Below are 22,500 nucleotides of genomic sequence, written 5' to 3'. Positions count from 1 at the left end.
TACCTCCTGGGGGGCAGAGAGGAAGAGAGGGGGGGCAGAGAGGAAGAGAGGGGGGCAGAGAGGAAGGGGGGGCAGAGGGAATGAAATAAAAGATTCCATTTGTTGTGTGTTGGTTGGATGGATGGAGCTAGAGTCCTGGATAAACTCAAGTTAACTAAAAGTCAACTGTAAAATGATGGAATATGAGTTTATTAACCTGTCTGCAGGTTTCACAGGCCCCTCTGTGACACCTCATGGAACAGGTGTGTAAGCCACATTCCATCACCTTGTCACAGGTGTCACCACAGGTAGGGACATCCTCAGTACAGGGGAGAGAACTCTCTGGAACACAGAGTCAGAGACAAGAGGACAGAGACTAAGAAGGTGAACACAGAGAGAGACAAGAGGACAGAGACTAAGAAGGTGAACACAGAGAGAGTCAGAGGACAGAGACTGTAAGAACGTGAACACAGAGAGAGTCAGAGACGAGGACAGAGACTAAGAACCTGAACACAGAGAGACAAGAGGACAGGGACTGTAAGAACGTGAACACAGAGAGTCAGAGGACAGAGACTGAGAACGTGAACACAGAGAGAGTCAGAGGACAGGGAAGGCGAAGGTGTGTTATCTTACTTGACTTGCCGCAGGGACAGGCTCTGTTGCCAGATCGAGGACACGCCCCACACAGACCTGAATGACACATTCTCTCACATGTATGATTACCACAGGAGAGAGGACGACCACACAGCTAGAGACAGGGAGACAGGGAGATAGGGAAACAGGGAGACAGGTCAAACAGGAGAATTCCCAGATGTTCTGATTCAAGGAATCTTCCGAGGGAATTTGGAGAAATTCACCAGAATGTGGCAACCATAAATAGGACAGGGCTGTATGTATTCAGGTGTGTTACCTGTTGACAGGGCTGTATGTATTCAGGTGTGTTGCCTGTTGACAGGGCTGTATGTATTCAGGTGTGTTACCTGTTGACAGGGCTGTATGTATTCAGGTGTGTTGCCTGTTGACAGGGCTGTATGTATTCAGGTGTGTTACCTGTTGACAGTGCTGTATGTATTCAGGTGTGTTACCTGTTGACAGTGCTGTATGTATTCAGGTGTGTTACCTGTTGACAGGGCTGTATGTATTCAGGTGTGTTACCTGTTGACAGGGCTGTATGTATTCAGGTGTGTTGCCTGTTGACAGGGCTGTATGTATTCAGGTGTGTTACCTGTTGACAGGGCTGTATGTATTCAGGTGTGTTACCTGTTGACAGTGCTGTATGTATTCAGGTGTGTTACCTGTTGACAGGGCTGTATGTATTCAGGTGTGTTACCTGTTGGTAGTGCCACACAGGGCTGTATGTATTCAGGTGTGTTACCTGTTGGTAGGGCTGTATGTATTCAGGTGTGTTACCTGTTGGTAGTGTCACACAGGGCTGTATGTATTCAGGTGTGTTACCTGTTGGTAGGGCTGCATGTATTCAGGTGTGTTACCTGTTGGTAGGGCTGTATGTATTCAGGTGTGTTACCTGTTGGTAGGGCTGTACGTATTCAGGTGTGTTACCTGTTGACAGGGCTGTATGTATTCAGGTGTGTTACCTGTTGGTAGGGCTGTACGTATTCAGGTGTGTTACCTGTTGACAGTGCTGTATGTATTCAGGTGTGTTACCTGTTGGTAGGGCTGTATGTATTCAGGTGTGTTACCTGTTGACAGGGCTGTATGTATTCAGGTGTGTTACCTGTTGACAGGGCTGTATGTATTCAGGTGTGTTACCTGTTGACAGGGCTGTATGTATTCAGGTGTGTTACCTGTTGACAGGGCTGTATGTATTCAGGTGTGTTACCTGTTGACAGTGCCACACAGGGCTGTATGTATTCAGGTGTGTTACCTGTTGGTAGGGCTGTACGTATTCAGGTGTGTTACCTGTTGACAGGGCTGTATGTATTCAGGTGTGTTACCTGTTGACAGTGCCACACAGGGCTGGCACACTGTCTCTCTGCCTCCTCCTGTCCACAGACACACCTCTGGACACTGACCCTCGGACACGGCTCACACACACCTGAGGCAGACGGGTTATATCAATACAGATCAATAAACGATCTCAAAATCACCTCCGTGGTTACCGAGGCTTGTCATTGATAAACTCAGGGTTACCTGAGTGACAGCTGCTGTTACAGGCGTGTTGTTTACAGGGCAGAGTCTTGCCACAGGTCTTCTGACAGCTCCAGGGCTTGTTGCTACAGCGACGCGGGACGGGCATGGCCTTAGAACACATACAGCTGACTGATACCATCTTAGGACAAGGTGGGCAGGGACCTGGAAGACAGAGGGTTCAACATGTTTACGCACCAATATATCGACATCAAACCAAACTTTGACTTGGCGCTCTTGTACCGCTTGCCGTGCGTTGCAGAGAGAACAGTCTATGACTGGGGTTGGCTGGAGTCTTTCACAGTATTTTGGGCCTTCTTCTGACACCGCCTGGTATAGAGGTCCTGGATGGCAGGAAGCTTGGCCCCAGTGATGTACTGGGCCATTCGCACTACCTTCTGTAGTGCCTTACGGTCAGATGTCGAGCAGTTGCCATACCAGGCGGTGATGAAACCGGTCAGGATGCTCTTGATGGTGCAGCTGTAGAACCTTTTGAGGATCTGAGGACCCATGCCAAATAATTTTAGTTTCCTGAGTGGGAATAGGTTTTGTTGTGCCATCTTCGACTGTCTTGGTGTGTTTGGACCATGATAGTTTGTTGGTGACACCAAGGAACTTGAAGGTCTCGACTCGCTCCACTACAGCCCCGTCAATGTTAAAGCTCCTTTGTCTTGCTCACATTGAGAGGTTGCTGTCCTGGCACCACCCTGGATCAGGGAGAGGTTGAAAATGTCAGTGAAGACAGTTGATGGTTGGTCCACGCATGCTTTGAGTACATGTCCTGGTAATCCTTCTGGCCCAGTGGCCTTGTGAATGTTCACCTGTTTAAAGGTCTTACTCACATCGGCTATCGAGAGCATTATCACCCAGTTGTCCGGAACAGCTGGTGCTCTCATGCATGTTTCAGTGTTGCTTGCCTCGACGCGAGCATAAAAGGCATTTAATCTCGTCTGGTAGGCTCACGTCATTGGGCAGCTCGTGGCTGGGTTTCTCTTTGTAGTCTGTAATAGTTTGCAAGCCCTGCCACATCCGACGAGCGTCAGAGCCAGTGTAGTAGGATTCAATCTAAATCCTGTAGTGACGCTTTGCTTGTTTGATGGTTCGTCTGAGGTGAGAGTGAGATTTCTTATCAGCATCCAGATTTGTGTCCCCGCTCCTTGAAAGCGACAGCTCTACCCTTTAGCTCAGTGCGGATGTTGCTTGTAATTCATGGCTCCTGGTTGGGATATGTACGTACCGTCACTATGGGGACAACATCGTCAATGCACTTATTGATGAAGCCAATGACTGATGTGGTATATTCCTCAATGCCATTGGATGAATCCTGGAACATATTCCAGTCTGTGCTGCAAAATAATCCTGTAGCATCCGCATCATCTGACCACTTCCTTATTGAGTCACTGGTACTTCCTGCTTTAGTTTTAGATTGTAAGCCGGAATCAGGAGGATATAATTATGGTCAGATTTGCCATGTGGAAGACGAGGGAGAGCTTTGTACCCGTCTCTGTGTGTGGAGTAAAGGTGGTCTAGTTTTTTTCCTCTGGTTGCACATGTGACGTGCTGGTAGAAATTAGGTAAAACTGATTTAAGTTAGCCTGCATTAAAGTCCCCGGCCACTAGGAGCACCACCTCTGGATGAGCATTTTATTGTTTATGGCCTCATACAGCTCGTTGAGTGCGGTCTTAGTGCCAGCATCGGTTTGTGGTGGTAAATAGACGGCTAGGAAAACTCTCTTGGTAGATAGTGTGGTCTACAGCTTATCATGAGATACTCTACCACAGGCGAGCAAAACCTTGAGACTTCTTTAATATTAGACATCGCGCACCAGCTGTTATTGACAAAAAGACATACCCCCACCCCTCGTCTTTCCAGATGTAGCTTCTCTGTTCTGCCGGTGAAAATCCCTCAGCTCTACATTATCGTCGTTCAGCCTCGGATTACAGTTATGAATGTCCCGTTGGTAGGACAGTCTCGATCGTAGATCATCCAATGATTCCCATCTTTTCTTCACGCAAATGACAGGGATTTGGGCCTGTTCCCGAGAAAGCGGTATTTCCTTCCAGCTCGAGGTGTCGCTGTTCTGATGTCCAGAAGTTAATGTCGGTCATAAGAGACGGTAGCAGCAACATTATGTTACAGACGATGCGGGGAAAAAACGAACAGAAATATTGTGTGGGTGTGCGTGTTGAGCATCCTTACCTGGATGACAGAGCAGCAGACAGCGGTGTCCACAGGCTGGGTTCAAGGCTCTGTCACAGACCAGCCCACAGGAGTGAGGTAACAGCCATGGATCCAGAGGAGGATCCTGTACCTTCCCACAGTAACAGACATACCTACTGGGGGTCTGGGAGGGGCTGTACTCATAACGACATTTAGGACTGGGGGGGGGAATAAGAACAAAAAGCTGTTATTGTAATACTAGGGGGTCTGGGAGGGGCTGTACTCACAACGTTTAGGACCTGGGGAAAGACATGTTTTATTCATACAGGTGGGGCACAACTCTGCTCACTTTCCTAAAATTCTGAGGTTCTGCTAAAATCCCAACTGAAAGATTCCAGGAATCGGGAGGGAATAAACAACAACGAGGTAATTAGAGTTCAGGAAGTTAGAGGTCAGAGGTGACAGACAACCGGTAAAGTACATTTAAATGTGTTCAGCATTCTGGCCTGACTATTCCTCTTTTTTCAGCGACTTTTACTTCACCTTTATTTCACCTTTATTTAACGAGGCAAGTCAAAATTCTTATTTACAATGACGGCCTTCCGGGGAACAGTGGGTTAAACTGCCTTGTTCAGGGGCAGAACGACAGATTTTGACCTTGTCAGGTCGGGGATTCGATCCATCAACCTTTCGGTTACTGGCACAATAACCACTAGGCTACCTACCGCCCCGAGTTAGGGATTAGAGGTTAGGAAGTTATGGGTCAGAGGTCAGGTGTTAGACTCACCAAGGCCAGGGGTGATCTTTCTTCCCAAAGTCTTCATCAGTGACAGAGGAGAGGAGAAAGACCGAGTCCTTAGCCCACTTCTGAATACAGGGGATATGGAACAGACAGAAACAACCAGCACAACTCCATACCTACAGAGAGAGAGAGAGAGAAACCGAGAGAGAGAAACCGAGAGAGAGAAACCGAGAGAGAGAGAGAGAGAAAAAACAGAGAGAGAGAGAGACGAAAAGAGAGAAAGAGAGAGAGAAAGAGAGAGAGAAAGAGAGAGAGAGAAACCGAGAGAGGGGGAAAGAGAGAAACCAAGAGAGAGAGAGAGACAGAGAGAGAGAGGGGGCAGATGAGCAGAGAGAGTGAGCTCCTGAGTTCTTCTGCAAAAATATATTATTAATTAGAGTTGGATAAATGTAGATTAATTTTTTTCACAAGGATTTATACAGGATACGAACCTCAACATTAAAACCTTCAATTAAAATTCCAAACCTAAAACCTTGATTTTGGACCAAATTTGACCTGAATGAACTACCAAGGACTATCAAGTTGAAACTTCTAACAAACCAAAACCTGAAGAAGCAGAACCCACATCGTAGTACTGCCTCTCAGGGACCGTGCTGCTTTCTCCTAGTCTACTTTCTCACAGTACTACTGGACTCTGGCTTTGCCAAGTCTGAGTAAGGACATAATTCAGTTGTACATGTCAACCTCGGTAACCTCATTGCTGCTCTCCCTGCATTTCAGTTGCATGGCTCCTTGCACTTTCAAGTTGCACATTTATACATCCCAATATAATAATAATAATAATAATAATAATAATAATAACATACTTTGTACTTAATTGTTTGACTTGTACATTTGTTTTCCACTCTTTTATTTGCACTTCTGGTCAGATGCCAACTGCATTTCGTTGTATTTGTACCTGTTCAATGACAAAATTCAATCTAATCTAAAATTCTGACCGGAACCAAAGCGTCCGCTGCTTTGCTGGTTGCTAGGTTACCTCATAGCGGTCGCGAGGGAGGATGAGGGCAGTTCTATTTCACCTCAGAAGCGTAATTATTACCTCAGAAAAGACTGTGTTTTTGACGGTGACAACCTGTTGCTTCAGAGAAAAGACTAGAAAGACAACACTTTCTTTACCATGTAGTTGTCTTTATATAAGTACAATTTGTTAAATAGGAAGAAATAATTTAAGATGTTTTTAGATGCTAGCTAATGTAATACCTCAGCCTACCTAGTCAGCTACAGTAGCTAGCCTGACAGTTTTATTTAGCTAATGTTAGCTAGCTAGCTACTGTAACTGTTATTGCAGCTTTCTGTTTGTAGCGTTAGCTTGCACTTCAATGGCTTCCTGAAGGAGATTTTATCTTTCCAACCAGGCGAAGTACGATGAAGATATGAAGAAGACACCACTGATCTCGACAAGAGGACAACATTCAGAGAAACTCACAATTCAGCGTAACGTTAAGCAGTTCACTTCTATTAGATAACTGGACGGATTTAACTTTGTACAATCATTTTCCACCTAACGTTAGCTAGTTGCTAGCTACACATACAGTTCAGTGGAGGCTGTGGAGGCTGTTGAGGCGAGGATGGATTAAGGCTGGTTGACGCCATTCCTCCCCTCAGCAGCCTCCACTGATATAGTTAATGTCATATTGAGGTGTCTCTGCTATAAATGAAACCTGATCAATCAAAAGGTGTAAGAATGTATGGTAATTCCAAACGTCGGGAAGGATGATGGCCAGCCACACAGGAGATTTTCACTGAGGAGGAATCAACCAACACTTCTTCTGATGGGGAATTGATGTGGACAGCTGGGCAAAATGAAATAACCTTTTGTTGATCAATCATTCTATTATATCTGAAATTATTATGTTTTCAATGAATGTCTTATCAGCACAACGTTTCAATTTGTCACTGTTTGCTTAAAAAAAAAAAAGGTCCCTTTCGAGCCAGAAGTTTGAGCTGTGAGACTGTGGAGTTGAAGCTCATCAGTTGTTTCACCACCTGGTGTCCCAATTCAACTGTTCTACCGGTTTCTTTATTTGACCACAGCAGAGTTCAATGTGTGTGTGTGTGTGTGTGTGTGTGTGTGTGTGTGTGTGTGTATTAGGGTTTCAAAGGGTCAGAAAACCTTTTCTGGATTGTTTTTGTTGCTTAAATTCATCAAAAACAGTGGACCTTTATTGTGGTATACACACAAGGCAATAAGGCAATCCTAGGTCTTGTGGCATATGTTGGTTAAACTATGTCCAATTCAATGGAATGGAATTCAATGGAACCCTCTGCATGCACAGTGCACTCTTCCATCACACAGCTGATTCTCAAGATCTTGTACACTAATGAGATGCTATTGAGCTTTCTGGTAAGTTACTACAATACTGGGTGGGGTGAATATATTTTATATGAAATTCAGTATTTTTTTGTTAACTAGTAAACAGTAGCCTACAGCAAAGTGTGTTTAAATAACTTTAAACTCTTGTTAGTTTTTGCTACCATGTGGGGTTTTAGCTTGCTTGAGCCTGCTAACTGAGGAGTGTTAATTCACCTGTTTCCATACATGTTTCATTTTAAACATTTATCTTACAAAGGAGATGTTTAATCTAACTGCTTAACTATTTAACTGTACATCTGCAGCTATTGTAAGAAAAAGATGTGAAGAAAAAAGATGCAACAAAGATACAGAATCATCTGGCCAAGTGCATAAAGTTCCCTCAGCGCTCACAACAAGCAACCTCTGACAAAAGTCCCTCTACTTCTATTCGAGGTGTAAATGATGAATCAGACACCTTACCGACAGCAACAGCTCATGGTCCTCCTGGAATCAGAAGTGTTTATGACTCAATGGAGGAACGTAGTCAGAGAAATGCTGATGAATGTCTTGCTCGAGCTGTGTGTGCAACTGGTTCACCTCTAAAACTCACAGGCAATGTGTATTGGAAGAGATTTCTGAATGTTCTTCGCCCAGCATACACCACTCCAAACAGACATGCTTTATCTACTCATTTGCTGGATGCAGAGTTCAACAGAGTTCAAGTGAAGGTCAAGCAAATCATAGAGAAAGCAGACTGTAACGCAATAATCTCTGATGGGTGGACGAATGTTCGTGGGCAAAGAAGAATGAACTACATCATCTCCACCCCTCAACCAGTATTCTACAAGAGCACAGACCCCAGGGACAACAGACACACCGGTCTCTACATTGCAGATGAGCTGAAGGCAGTCATCAATGACCTTGGACCACAGAAGGGATTTGCACTTGTGACAGACAATGCTGCGAACATGAAGGCTGTTTGGTCTAAAGTGGAGGAGTCCTACCCTCACATCACACCCTTTGGCTGTGCTGCTCATGCACTGAATCTGCTCTTCAAGGACATCATGACACTAAAAACAATGGATGCACTCTACAAGAGAGCCAAGGAAATGGTTAGGTTAGGTATGTGAAGGATCATCAAGTTATAGCAGCAATCTACCTCACCAAGCAAAGTGAGAAGAATAAGAGCAACACATTGAAGCTGCCCAACAACACCCGTTGGGGTGGTGTTGTCATCATGTTTGACAGTCTCCTGGAGGGGAAGGAGTCTCTCCAAGAAATGGCCACAGTCTGCCAATATGGACAGCCCCATCAAGAGGATCCTCCTGGATGATGTATTTTGGGAGAGAGAGAGTGGTAAGCAGCCTGAAACTCCTGAAACCTATAGCAGTAGCCATTGCATAGATTGAGGGTGACAATGCCGTCCTGTCTGATGTTCAAACTCTGCTTGCAGATGTGAGATAATAAATCCGTACTGCCCTGCCCACTTCACTGTTGCTCCAAGCAGAGGAAACTGCAGTTCTGAAATACATCAAAAAGCGTGAAGACTTCTTCCTGAAGCCCAAACACGCCGCAGCGTACATGTTGGATCCCAAGTACGCTGGCAAGAGCATCCTGTCTGGTGCAGATATCAACAAGGCCTATGGTGTCATCACTACCGTGTCTCGTCACCTCGGCCTGGATGAGGACAGGGTTCTTGGCAGTCACTTCTAAGCAAGGGCTTTGGGATGGAGATGCAATATGGTAGTCGTGACAACATATCTCATCAGCCACCTGGTGGAAGGGACTCTGTGGATCTGAGGCTCTTTCCTCCATCATCCTCCAAATCCCACCAATGAGCCTCAGGGCGCAACTGGTCCTTGTTAGGGAACCCACACACCAAAGCAATTATATCCAATGCAAAAAACATCTAAATTTAAATGGTATTAATATTAATTTGCATATATTTCCATTAATTCCCATGGAATTCTCTGAATATTCCCCAAAATGTCTAATCTCAACAGTGAAAAATGGCCTCGTGTTTGCTACCTATTTCCCCCCAATATAATCCCCTTCAACGAAGGAAGACATTATGACGTTAATGAAGACAGCTTCTCCATCCTGGAGGGGGAGATCAACCATTTCCAGGCCCAGGGACACGTCTGTGGTGACCTAAATGCCAGAACTGGACAAGAACCTGACACCCTCAGCACACAGGGGGACAAACACCTACCTGGAGGTGACAGCATTCCCTCCCCCATATGCGCCCCAAGGCACAACTACGTCAACATAACCTTGGGGTGAGACTAGGATCCAGTTTTAGCCCCACCCTATTCAACATATATATCAGTCAATATACAGTTGAAGTCGAAAGTTTACATACACTTGGGTTGGAGTCATTAAAACTTGATTTTCAAACACTCCACAAATTTCTTTTTAACAAACTACAGTTTTGCCAAGTTGGTTAGGACATCTACTTTGTGCAGGACACAAGTCATTTTCCCAACAATTGTTTACAGACAGATTATTTCACTTACAATTCACTGTATCACAATTCCAGTGGGTCAGAAGTTTACATACACTAAGTTGACTGCCTTTAAACAGCTTGGAAAATTCCAGAAAATGATGTCATGGATTTCGAAGCTTCTGATAGGCTAATTGACATCATTTGAGTCAATTGGAGGTGTACCTGTGGATGTATTTTAAGGCCTACCTTCAAACTCAGTGGCTCTTTTCTTGACCACGGGAAAATCAAAAGAAATCAGTCAAGACTTCGGGAAAAAAAATTGTAGACCTCCACAAGTCTGGTTCATCCTTGGGAGCAATTTCCAAACGCCTGAAGGTACCACGTTATTCTGTACAAACAATAGTACGCAAGTATAAACACCATGGGACCATGCAGCCGTCATACCTCTCAGGAAGGAGACCCGTTCTGTCTCCTAGAGATGAACGTACTTTGGTGCAAAAAGTGCAAATCAATCCCAGAACAACAACAAAGGACCTTGTGAAGATGCTGGAGGAAACAGGTACCAAAGTATATATATCCACAGTAAAACGAGTCCTACATCGACATAACCTGAAAGGCCACTCAGCAAGGAGAAGCTACTGCTCCAAAACCGCCATAAAAAAGCCAGAATACGGTTTGCAACTGCACATGGAGACACAGATCGTACTTTTTGGAGAAATGTCCTCCGGTCTGATGAAACAAAAATATAACTGTTAGGCCATAATGACCATCGTTATATTTGGAGGAGAAAGGGGAGGCTTGCAAGATGAAGAACACCATCGCAACCGTGAAGCACGGGGGTGGCAGCATCATGTTGTGGGGGTGCTTTGCTGCAGGAGGGACTGGTGCACTTCACAAAATAGATGGCATCATGAGGTAGGAACATTATGTGGATATATTGAAGCAACATCTCAAGACATCAGTCAGGAAGTTAAAGCTTGGTCGCAAATGTGTCTTCCAAATGGACAATGACCCCAAGCATACTTCCAGAGTTGTGGCAAAATGGCTTAATGACAACAAAGTCAAGGTATTGGATTGGCCATCACAAAGCCCTGACCTCAATCCTATAGAACATTTGTGGGCAGAACTGAAAAAGCGTGTGTGAGCAAGGAGGCCTAAAAACCTGACTCAGTTACACCAGCTCTGTCAGGAGGATTGGGCCCACTTATTGTGGGAAGCTTGTGGAAGGCTACCCAAAATGTTTGACCCAAGGTAAACAAATTAAAGGCAATGCTACAGAATACTGAGTGTATGTAAACTTCTGACCCACTGGGAATGTGATGAAAGAAATAAAAGCTGAAATAAATCACTCTCTCTACTATTATTCTGACATTTCACATTCTTAAAATAAAGTGGTGATCCTAACTGACCTAAAACAGGGAATTTTTACTAGGATTAAATGTCAGGAATTGTGAAAAACTGAGTTTAAATGTTTTTGGCTGAGGTGTATGTAAACTTCCGACTTCAACTGTACCTTGTCAGTTACACAACTGAATGTATTCAACTGAAATTTAACCCAACCCCTCAATCAGAGGTGAAGGGGGAGAGAAGAGGGGAAGGAAGAGGGGGAGGGGGGAGAGAAGAGGGGAAGGAAGAGGGGGAGGGGGGAAGAGAATAGGGGAAGGAAGAGGGGGAGGGGGGGGAGAGAAGAGGGGAAGGAAGAGGGGGAGGGGGGAGAGAAGAGGGGAAGGAAGAGGGGGAGGGGGGAGAGAAGAGGGGAAGGAAGAGGGGGAGGGGGGAGAGAAGAGGGGAAGGAAGAGGGGGAGGGGGGAGAGAAGAGGGGAAGGAAGAGGGGGAGGGGGGAGAGAAGAGGGGAGGGAAGAGGGGAAGGAAGAGGGGAAGGAAGAGGGGAAGGAAGAGGGGAAGGAAGAGGGGAAGGAAGAGGGGGAGAGAAGAGGGGGAGAGAAGAGGGGAAGGAAGAGGGGAAGGAAGAGGGGGAGAGAAGAGGGGGAGAGAAGAGGGGGAGAGAAGAGGGGGAGAGAAGAGGGGGAGAGAAGAGGGGAAGGAAGAGGGGAAGGAAGAGGGGAAGAGGGGGAGAGAAGAGGGGAAGGAAGAGGGGGAGAGAAGAGAGAAAGGAAGAGGGTGAGGGGGGGAAGGAAGAGGGGGAGGGGGGGAGAGAAGAGGGAAAGGAAGAGGGTGAGGAAGAGGAGGCGGGGGGGTAGATAGAGGGAGTACACTCAAATTCCACATATTTAAGGTCATCTATTATTTATATATATTGAGTGTTAAGGAACTATATTGAGCCATTACATCACTTCCCTTTTCGCCAGGGTACCAAAATGAGGTCACACACATGCAAGTGTAACAGTATAAGTTTAAACCGTCCCCTCGCCCATACCCGGGCGCGAACCAGGGACCTTCTGCACACATCAACAACAGTCACCCACGAAGCATCGTTACCCATCGCGCCACAAAAGCCGCGGCCCTTGCAGAGCAAGGGGAACTACTACTTCAAGGTCTCAGAGCAAGTGACGTCACTGATTGAAACGCTATTTAGCGCCCACGCTAACTAAGCTAGCCGTTTCACATCCGTTGCACAAGATCCCTTTGTCATCCAACACCATGAAGAAAATAACTGGCAGTTGAAAAGAGACAGATGGTCGTAGACCTTCATGAATCTGGTCATGGCTACAAGAAGACCCACAAACGGTTGAATAGACCACTGAGCACTGCCAGGGCAATGATTCAAACATTCTAAAGATATGGAACCTTAAACCTCAAAGGTAGACGACGCCCCCCCCCAGGATAGGGAGTAGGATGGTGAGAGAAGAAATCCCCAATAATCACTGAAAGAATTGCAGGCCTTGGTGGAGTCTTGGGGTCACCAGGTTTCAAAAAAGCCCCATCAGACTCCACCTCCACAACCACAGGCTCTTTGGAAGGGTTGCCAGAAGAAAGCCCCCATCAGACTCCACCTCCACAACCACAGGCTCTTTGGAAGGGTTGCCAGAAGAAAGCCCCATCAGACTCCACCTCCACAACCACAGGCTCTTTGGAAGGGTTGCCAGAAGAAAGCCCTTTCTGACCTCCAGACACAGACGCAAAGCGCTGGGAGTTTGCCAAAGTTTCAGAACACTCATTCAAGGGTTTTTATTTTTACTATTTTAAAGAATATAAAATATATTTTGATTTGTTTAACACTTTTTTGGTTACTACATGATTCCATATGTGTTTACTTTATAGTTTAGATGTCTTCACTATTATTCTACAATGTAGAAAGTAAAATCCTTGAATGAGTAGGAGTGTACTAACTATTGACTGGTACTGCATGTCTAGATGTGTAGACTGTTTCCACGTTTAGATGTTTTAGGGACGACAGAAGGAAGTTAGCTGATCGTTACATCTGGATGTGACATGTCTCGGTGCTCTGGGAATTGTGTTGTTTCTGTGCATTGTCCCTGCCAAATACACAGAACGAATCCAATAAAAATAAACATGGCTGCCATGGACTGTTGTAGTGTCACATGAAAGGATCCTAATGCAGAGCCCTCAATGTCCTTACTCTCTAAATGAAAGGATCCTAATGCAGAGCCTTCAATGTCCTTACTCTCTAAATGAAAGGATCCTAATGCAGAGCCCTCAATGTCCTTACTCTCTAAATGAAAGGATCCTAATGCAGAGCCCTCAATGTCCTTACTCTCTAAATGCATGATCTGGTAGGTGGGTCTGTCTGGGTCTGTGTGTCTGCCTGTGTCTGTGGGTCTGCCTGTGTGTAGGTGTGTGGGTCTGTCTCGGTCTGTGTGTCTGCGGGTCTGCCTGTGTGTAGGTGTGTGGGTCTGTCTCGGTCTGTGTGTCTGCGGGTCTGCCTGTGTGTAGGTGTGTGGGTCTGTCTGGGTCTGTGGGTCTGTGTCTGTGTGGGTCGGTCTGTGTCTGTGGGTCGGTCTGTGTCTGTGGGTCGGTCTGTGTCTGTGGGTCGGTCTGTGTCTGTGGGTCGGTCTGTGTCTGTCTGTCGGTCTGTGTCTGTCTGTCGGTCTGTCGGTCTGTGTCTGTCTGTCGGTCTGTGTCTGTCTGTCGGTCTGTGTCTGTCTGTCTGTCTGTCGGTCTGTGTCTGTGTGTAGGTGTGCTACTCACAGCCTGGGTTCTCTTGACGGAGGCGATACAGATAAGGCAGGTGATGGCACCGGACTGGAACGCATCACTCAGGTACTGACGAGTTCTCTCTAGGTCTGTCACATCTCCACCTGGAGAGAAGAGGAGAGATATTAGGGGGTCTGACAGCGACCACGATAGCGAGGGTCTGACGGCGACCACGATAGCGGGGGGTTTAGTTTGGTTAGACGCACCCTATCCCTATGGGGCTAGTTAGGGACCGTCGGTAAATTACGGAACAATATGTCCAAATGTCAACAGCTCCAAATGTCTATGACTCAAAAACCTCTGACCGTAAATTGTAGAAATCCATATTTGGATATTGAATGCATTTAATGAGACAACTAAAATATTGTCCCATCTACATCGTGTAATTTATCACCAGACATAACTATACAGAAAGTTCCAGAAAGACAATGATCTAATGGTTTAACAGGCGGACTGGGACTGTGTGATCAACAGGGATCAGACTCAAGCACGAGCCATCAGTATGTGTTGTCTCACCAGTCTGGTCAGTGTAGGTGGTGAGCGTCGAGGCCAGAATCTTCCCTCGTTTACCATCCTTCCCCTCCACCTTCCCACCATCATCAACTGTATCATCGACATCATCGTCTGAGGAGGAGCTGTACTGGCTCTGAACCAATCGCTGAGCAGCAGCCTGGTTGGACTTCCTGATCTCCTCAAACTTGGATTGGCTCGACGCAGCTGTCAATAAATAAATACAAGTAATCAATCCAGATAATTAATCAATCCAGATAATTAATCAGTCAGTCGATCAATCAGTCAGTCGATCAATCAGTCAGTCAGCAAGCACACTGACAGACAGACAGAGACTCTCTCTCTCTCTCACTCACTGTGTTGTGAAGGTGCTGCCATGTTCTTCCCTCTGTTAACAGACTGTAGCTGTGTGGGAGCGTTCTTCCCTCTCCCATCTCCTCCTCTCCCCCTCCCATCTCCAGCCCACACACCACTAGGAGTCTTAGGGGATTCTGCTGCCGGGGCTGCTGCCCTCTCTCTCTGAGGTCGCGACGCTTGACCCTGTGGCTGACCACGCCCACGACCCCGCTGACGCCAGGCCGGATCCATGGTGATGACCTGCCACATCACAATAAAGAACATTACAGAACACACGGTGATAACACATATATGATCAGTGAGTGTTTGTTTTACCAAAGACCGTTGGTTCGTATGGACCGTAACCCAACACCTAGGGACCCCATAAATAGGATCTCTTGACATAGCAGCTGGGGCGTTGGGCTGACAGCTTTAATATCTCAAACATTTTTAATAGTGCTCCAAAAATTTCATTTTTAAAAAAACATTTTTAAACTTAGGCTCACAGGTGCTCCTTGTAAAGAGGGGTCATTTGGGACACAGTAGTTCCATACAGTAGGTGCTGTTACGACTGGATGCGTAACGTCAGCAGACTGACTCCCTCTCGACAACCTCTGCCAGACAAACCTATGGAGACTACTGGATGCGTAACGTCAGCAGACTGACTCCCTCTCGACAACCTCTGCCAGACAAACCTATGGAGACTGACGTCGCCCCAAATGGCAACATCTTCCCTATGTAGTGCGCTATTTTTATACAGGTCCTCGGGTTATACGCCTGACTGCGAGAGAGGGGCACTTCCATGCACCGGCCGAACATGCAGACAGCTACTAAGCATAACAAGTTGATAGCCCCCAGATATCAGATATATCCAGAAAGCAGATTGCGCGACTGAATAAGTAGGGTCTAGCTGATGAAAGCTAGCATCATATACCACCAATAATCCACAGGGCTAACTATGTCTCTACAGAGGGCTAGCTAACCAACTTCGCCGACAGTTTACTAATGAGAAAAGCTATAGCTGGCTGTTTTAAAGGAGTTATCGCTGATCTAACGAGTTCACCAAGGGTTGAAGGAAATAGTATATACCATTGTAAATTCATGTTGTTGGTGACAGCTAATAGCTAGCCGGCTAACTGACGGCTAGCTCGCTTTGTCATTCAGGAAAGTGATAGCGACTCTAGCTATCACAACAAATAGACAACTGCAATATTCGTAACACCCGTGCATTACAGTATTGAGATTTGAGGAATTAACAAACTCTGAATTCTGTAATATTGTTTGATTCATGCAGACATACCAGACCGTTCACTGACACGCCGCTCGCCTACACAGGACCACTCACTGCGCAAACTCCAACCACTGTGGTGCAGGCTGGGAATTGTAGTGATTAACAGGAGTCGTTGTCGCTTCACTTACTGGTGAGCCGGTGTGTCAAAAACTACAAGTCCAAAAGTATAACGAAGTAAAGTGGGCTTTGCAACGTGTCAAACCAACGCTGTGCAAGAAGTCCACTACACGTAAAGTTGGATTACGGATGTAACCTTGGTTCTCTGAGTAGTGTAACGGGTAGCTAAACGATCTATGGAAACACCTCCTCATGCGATGTGATTGAGATGCTGAATATGTTTACTGTCTATTACTCCACTAGAACTAGGCTGGACCCATGACATTTTTAACAACTCTTTTTTTCTGATAAAAACTAGTTAATTGCATCCACTGTGGAGACCAGTTTCATGAGGTGTTTCATAATATTACCATATTTTTCCAGCTGCTTGCCGTCGTTTTGAAGTAATCACAGAAAAACAGACCTTGTTTTAAAGGCATTTTTCACCCTGCCAGCTCCTATTAGTTCTGTTGAGCACCGTGGCACCAACTTGCCTTCCAAACAGTCTATTGTCCAGCCTACTAGAACCCCACGGAGGAAAGGCACGTAACGGCTGGCGACCTGTTGCTCTACTCAGAGAACCAAGGTTACACCCGTAACCCAACATTCTCGTAGCGGGTCGCCAAATGACCTATGGGAGAGGCTGTACCAAAGAGGTGGTTCGGATAACTCAACTTAGTCCAGATGAGCCCCTGGGACATTATTGTTTCCACCACAGGATGCAAAATAATATAATTACCAAATTGTGTCAACTGTGGCAAACCGTGGCAAACCGTATACACAAGCAAGCTGGAATTTACAACGTGAGACTTCAAACAGCCTCACTGACGCTTGATAAGTGGTAGATTTTGCATTTTTCGACAGAGGGGATCAAGCTGATTCTATACTATTTTACAGAGGCCAGTTCATGAAGGAAGGCTTGCTCATTAAAGTTTTCTAGAAAGCGTCTATGACAAATCAGGACAGGATGTTTCACTGAGCAGCCATTACGAACCCAAGTTGTAAAACAGTGATCACTAAGGTCATTACAGAAAACACCAGACTGATATCAGGATTATTTGTGAAGAAGAACCTCAAGAAGAGTAGCCTTTTCTGGGTGTTTGGAGTCATACCTTGTAGGATTGGTAATAATCTGAGAAAGATTTAGGGAGTCCCATTGCTTTAGGACTTGGTAGGGTGATTTAAGCATGTCCCAGTTGAGGTAGCAGTTTACCTAGCAGGACAAATGCAGACTTAGTGTAAGTGGCCAGTAGAGAGTTTAGGGCAGGTACAGGCCGGTGTTGATGGTGGACGATAACGCCCAGCAAGGAAATCAAGGAAGACGCTATGTCTGGCGCCATCAAGGAAAACACTATGTCTGGCGCAAACCAACACCTCACATCACCCCGAGAACACCACGATGATTTTTATCAGCAGGGACTGGGAAACTGGTCAGAATTGAAGGAATGATGGATGGCGCTAAATACAGGGAAATTCTTGAGGGAAACCTGTTTCAGTCTTCCAGAGATTTGAGACTGGGATGGAGATTCACCTTCCAGCAGAACAATGACCCAAAGCATACTGCTAAAGCAACACTCGAGTGGTTTAAAGGGAAACATCTTGGAATGGCCCAAACCTTCTTCCAATTGAAAATCTGCGCTATGACTTAAAGACTGCTGTACACCAGCGGAACCCATCCAACTTGAAGGAGCCGGAGCAGTTTTTCTTTCTTTGAAGAATGGGCAAAAAAAATCCCAGTGGCTAGATGTGCCAAGCTTATAGAGAGAGACACATACCCCAAGAGACTTGTAGCTGTAATTGCTGCAAAAGGTGACGCTACAAAATATTGACTTTTGGGGGGGGGGGGGGGGTGAATAGTTATGCACGCTTAGGTTTTCTGTTTCTTTCACAATAAAATATATTTTGAATCTTCAAAGTGGTAGGCATGTTGCGTAAATCAAATTATACGAACCCCCCAAAAAATCTATTTTAATTTCCTGGTTGTAAGGCAACAAAATAGGAAAAATGCCAATGGCGTGAATACTTTTGCAAGCCACAGTACCCAGTACAGAACAACTAGAGAACATTACCAACCCTCCGTATTTTCCCTGGCTGCCCCACCACCACAGAAAGCACTGAGGCTGAAACACCTGCATTTTGGAGCTGCCTCACTCCAGAAAGCAAGAAAGAGACCATGCAGCTTTATTAACTCAATGATATACAGTACCAGTCAAAAGTTTGGACACACCTAGCCAGCCACCCTAGTCATAGACTGTTCTCTCTGCTACCGCACAGCAAGCGGTACCGGAGTGCCAAGTCTAGGTCCAAGAGGCTTCTAAACAGCTTCTACCCCCAAGCCATAAGACTACTGAACATCTAATCAAATGACTACCTCAGACTATTTACATTGCCCCCCTTCCCATACGCTGCTGCTACTCCCTGTTGTTATCTATGCTTAGCCAATTAAATAACCCTACCTGCATGCACATAATTACCTCAATTACCTCAATTACCTCGACACCCCGCACATTGACACATTGACTCTGTACCGGTAGCCCCCGTATATTGTTATTTTCTGTTGCTCTTTAATGATTTGTTTTTCTTACTTTTTTTTTGTATTTTCTTAAAACTATATGGTTGGTTAAGGGCTTGTAAGTAAACATTTACACCTGTTGTATTCGGCGTATGTGACAAATACAATTTGATTTGATTTACTCATTCCAGGGTTTTTCTTTATTGTTAGTATTTTCTACATTGTAGAATAATAGTGAAGACATCAAAACTATGTAAGTAACAAAAAAAGAAGAAGAAGAAGAAGAAACTAAACTGTTTTGTTGTAAGAAGAAGCTGGTGGTTTCTGCCTCTGTTCAACTTAGTCACACGGCCAAAGACAAAGAGACCTATTGTTGGTCCATCGTCTTCTGTTGGTATCTTTCAAGGGCACAGCTGTGTGGCTATATGAAGAGAACAGAGGCTAGCTTGAGCAGCAGTGACAATTCTATCAGCGGAAAGGGAGTACTGTTCCCATCGTGCTCTCACACACCTGCTGAACTGGCATCTAGAAAAAAGGTTCTAAAAGCTGAGAACCAACTCTGTTCGTTGGGCTCGTAAACTCTGCACTGTTCACCGCTGCAGATTTGCAGAATCTGATAATAAAAAGTTGTTTGTTTAGAAATATCTCTTCCTTTCGATCATAATTTCAATTTTTAGAATAACGGCTGTAACCTAACAAAATGTGGAAAAAGGACAAGGGGTCTGAATACTTTCCTAATGCACAGTATCTTAAATGACCACGTTTTCATGAATTTGATGATTTGCAGAAGCCCATTCAAAAACAGTACATGCCTTGCACCAGGAAGTGGGTCTTTCATTGTGTGTTAGGCTGCCTGTCTAAACGCAGCCTGAGAAATAAACTGTCTAATCTTATGTTCTGTTCTCTTCTGTGGACACATATATAAATGACAATGAGACAGTGCTTCCTTATAAAATGTCTTTATTGTGTTTATTGCTTCAACTTTATACTTTACCATCACTCATCACTACGGTAACAATACTTTACAATAACTAGCTTTTATTTCCAACAACATATTGATCCAACCAAACCACCAATTCACCTATCCATTGTTCAAAGATTGATTGATTAAACATATCCAATAAGTATTTTGACACTTCAAATACTGTAATAATTTATTGTTTGTAATTTACAAAATGTTTGTAGGCCGACTGTATGTTGTGGATCGTTTCTAAATGATTTAAATTCTACTGTGCAGGTATTATTATTAATGATACTAAATCAAATATCACATATCAATGAAGTAATATTTTACATCAGATATCACCTACAGACATTGGATACTTTAATAGTGAGAATATATTACATAATAATAGAAAATAAATCACTTTCTAAACAACAAATAAGAACAATAGCTTATTTTGGGGGCTTTTAAAGGTTATACATCATGGGGCTTTTAAAGGTTATACATCATGGGGCTTTTAAAGGTTATACATCAGGGGCTTTTAAAAGGTATTACATAATGGGGCTTTTAAAGGTTATACATCATGGGGCTTTTAAAGGTTACATAATGGGGCTTTTAAAGGTTATACATCATGGGGCTTTTTAAAAGGTTATACATCATGGGGCTTTTAAAAGGTTATTAATAATGGGGCTTTTAAAGGTTATACATCAGGGGCTTTTTAAAGGTTATACATCATGGGGCTTTTTAAAGGTTATACATCAGGGGCTTTTAAAGGTTATACATCATGGGGCTTTTTAAAGGTTATACATCAGGGGCTTTTAAAAGGTATTACATAATGGGGCTTTTAAAGGTTATACATCAGGGGCTTTTAAAAGGTATTACATAATGGGGCTTTTAAAGGTTATACATCATGGGGCTTTTAGAGGTTATACATCAAGTGGTGGTGAATATTTGGTGGACAGAACAAGACAACAAGAATAAAAAGTTATTCTGATCTGTCATTCTCTTTGTACCGATTCAGAAAAGACTGTATATCAAGTAGACTATGCTGTTTCCCCCCCCTATGGCTCTTTTGGTCACCTGTGGAACAACCCACTCAAGATACTGAGAGGTCAGTCAACTCTTGGTGTCACTCTAATTCCTCTACCACCTGGATGCCATTGACACGTGCTGTTGTTGTTTAGTGATCCTTTCCCAACCACGTTGCTCTGCTTGCTCTGACATCGTTACATTATGGTAATTTAGCGAACACTCTTACCCAGAGCGACTTCCAGTCAGTCAACGATAGTAGGTAGGTAAGACCTTCCTCAAAAACACAATGAACACAGAACAGCGGGACTATTTCTTCTATTCTGTGGTTGCCACGGTACCCATCTCCACCCCGATCTCCTCGACCTCCTGGACTGGAGCCACCACTTTCTTCTCCAGCCTGGTGACTCTGCGTTTCAGTCTGCTCTGGCCCGCCTCATGTTCGGCGAGGAGCCGGGCGTATCGCGTCTGGAGGGACTCCAGCGTTGCTGTCATCCTCTCCACCTTCTCTTCCATGTCCTTGGGGTCCGGGCCCTGCGCCGCCACCTAGTGAACCATCAATACTTTTGATTAATGAGTTAATCAATTGGTCGATCAGATAATCAATTAATAACCAAAACTCCTCCATATCCTGGGGTCCGGGCCTTCTTCGCCACCTAATCATCAATCAATACATCCGTCAGTTGGTCGGTCGGCTAACTGATCAGTCAGTCAATGAATCAAAAAGTAACTCAATCAGCCTTCCAGGTTCAGCAGGTTGTCCTACAGCACGGCCCAAGCACCCTAACTAACCCTAACTACTGTGTTGTAGCTGTGTTATAGATGTGTTTTATAGATGTGTTATAGCCTTGTTATAGCTGAATTATAGATGTGTTTTATAGATGTTATAGCTGTTTTATAGCGGTGTTATAAGTGTATTATAGAGATGTTATAGAGGTGTTATAGAGGTGTTATATAGAGATGTTATAGAGGTGTTATAGATGTGTTATAGATGTGTTATAGAGGAGTTAGAGAGAGGTTATAGAGGTGTTATATAGAGGTGTTATATAGAGATGTTATAGAGGTGTTATAGATGTGTTATAGATGTGTTATAGAGGAGTTAGAGAGAGGTTATAGAGGTGTTATATAGAGGTGTTATATAGAGATGTTATAGAGGTGTTATAGATGTGTTATAGATGTGTTATAGAGGAGTTAGAGAGAGGTTATAGAGGTGTTATATAGAGGTGTTATACAGGTGTTATAGATGTGTTATATAGAGGTGTTATAGAGGAGTTATAAAGGGGTTATAGAGGAGTTATAGAGGTGTTATAGAGTTTTATAGAGTTGTTATATAGAGGTGTTATAGAGGTTTATAGAGGTGTTATTTAGAGTTGTTATAAAGGTGTTATAGAGGTGTTATAGAGGTGTTATAGATGTATTATAGAGGTGTTATAGAGGTGTTATAGATGTGTTATATAGAGGTGTTATATAGAGGTGTTATATAGAGGGGTTATAGAGGCGTTATAGAGGTGTTATAGAGGTGTTATAGATGTATTATAGAGGTGTTATAGAGGTGTTATAGATGTGTTATATAGAGGTGTTATATAGAGGTGTTTTCGAGGAGTTATAAAGGGGTTATAGAGGAGTTATAGAGGTGTTATAGAGTTTTATAGAGGTGTTATATAGAGTTGTTATAGAGGTGTTATAGAGACGTTATAGAGGTGTTATATAGAGGTGTTATAAAGAGGTGTTATATAGAGGTGTTAAAGAGGCGTTATAGAGGTGTTATATAGGTGTTATATAGAGCTGTTATAGAGGTGTTATATAGAGGTGTTATATAGAGGTGTTAATAGAGG

At 44.3% G+C, this 22,500-nt stretch overlaps 2 protein-coding genes across 2 annotated transcripts in view; both read right to left on the bottom strand.

Moving 5' to 3' along the window:
* Positions 1 to 16,151, bottom strand: part of LOC139379134 (nuclear transcription factor, X-box binding-like 1) — a 90,340-nt gene extending 74,189 nt beyond the window's left edge. Inside the window, exons 1-11 of the mRNA XM_071121964.1 lie at positions 16,095 to 16,151; positions 14,815 to 15,055; positions 14,465 to 14,665; positions 13,943 to 14,052; positions 5,076 to 5,206; positions 4,328 to 4,506; positions 2,131 to 2,292; positions 1,935 to 2,035; positions 613 to 727; positions 197 to 321; positions 1 to 6 (exon numbers count right to left, since the gene is read on the bottom strand). The exon at positions 1 to 6 is cut by the window's left edge and continues 117 nt beyond it. Of these exons, the coding sequence (XP_070978065.1) occupies positions 1 to 6; positions 197 to 321; positions 613 to 727; positions 1,935 to 2,035; positions 2,131 to 2,292; positions 4,328 to 4,506; positions 5,076 to 5,206; positions 13,943 to 14,052; positions 14,465 to 14,665; positions 14,815 to 15,046 (1,362 nt within the window). The 5' untranslated portion in view covers positions 15,047 to 15,055; positions 16,095 to 16,151. The remainder of the gene's footprint in view (positions 7 to 196; positions 322 to 612; positions 728 to 1,934; positions 2,036 to 2,130; positions 2,293 to 4,327; positions 4,507 to 5,075; positions 5,207 to 13,942; positions 14,053 to 14,464; positions 14,666 to 14,814; positions 15,056 to 16,094) is intronic.
* A 4,362-nt stretch (positions 16,152 to 20,513) lies between these two features.
* Positions 20,514 to 22,500, bottom strand: part of LOC139379526 (cyclic nucleotide gated channel subunit alpha 1b) — a 19,225-nt gene continuing 17,238 nt past the window's right edge. The window contains exon 14 of the mRNA XM_071122345.1: positions 20,514 to 21,211. Within this exon, the coding sequence (XP_070978446.1) occupies positions 20,984 to 21,211 (228 nt within the window). The 3' untranslated portion in view covers positions 20,514 to 20,983. The remainder of the gene's footprint in view (positions 21,212 to 22,500) is intronic.

The sequence above is a fragment of the Oncorhynchus clarkii genome, chromosome 21 (genome assembly GCF_045791955.1).
Source record: "Oncorhynchus clarkii lewisi isolate Uvic-CL-2024 chromosome 21, UVic_Ocla_1.0, whole genome shotgun sequence".
Taxonomy (NCBI): Eukaryota; Metazoa; Chordata; class Actinopteri; order Salmoniformes; family Salmonidae; genus Oncorhynchus; species Oncorhynchus clarkii.
Note: the sequence above shows the minus strand (reverse complement) of the source record. Positions and strands in the feature narration are given on the sequence as shown.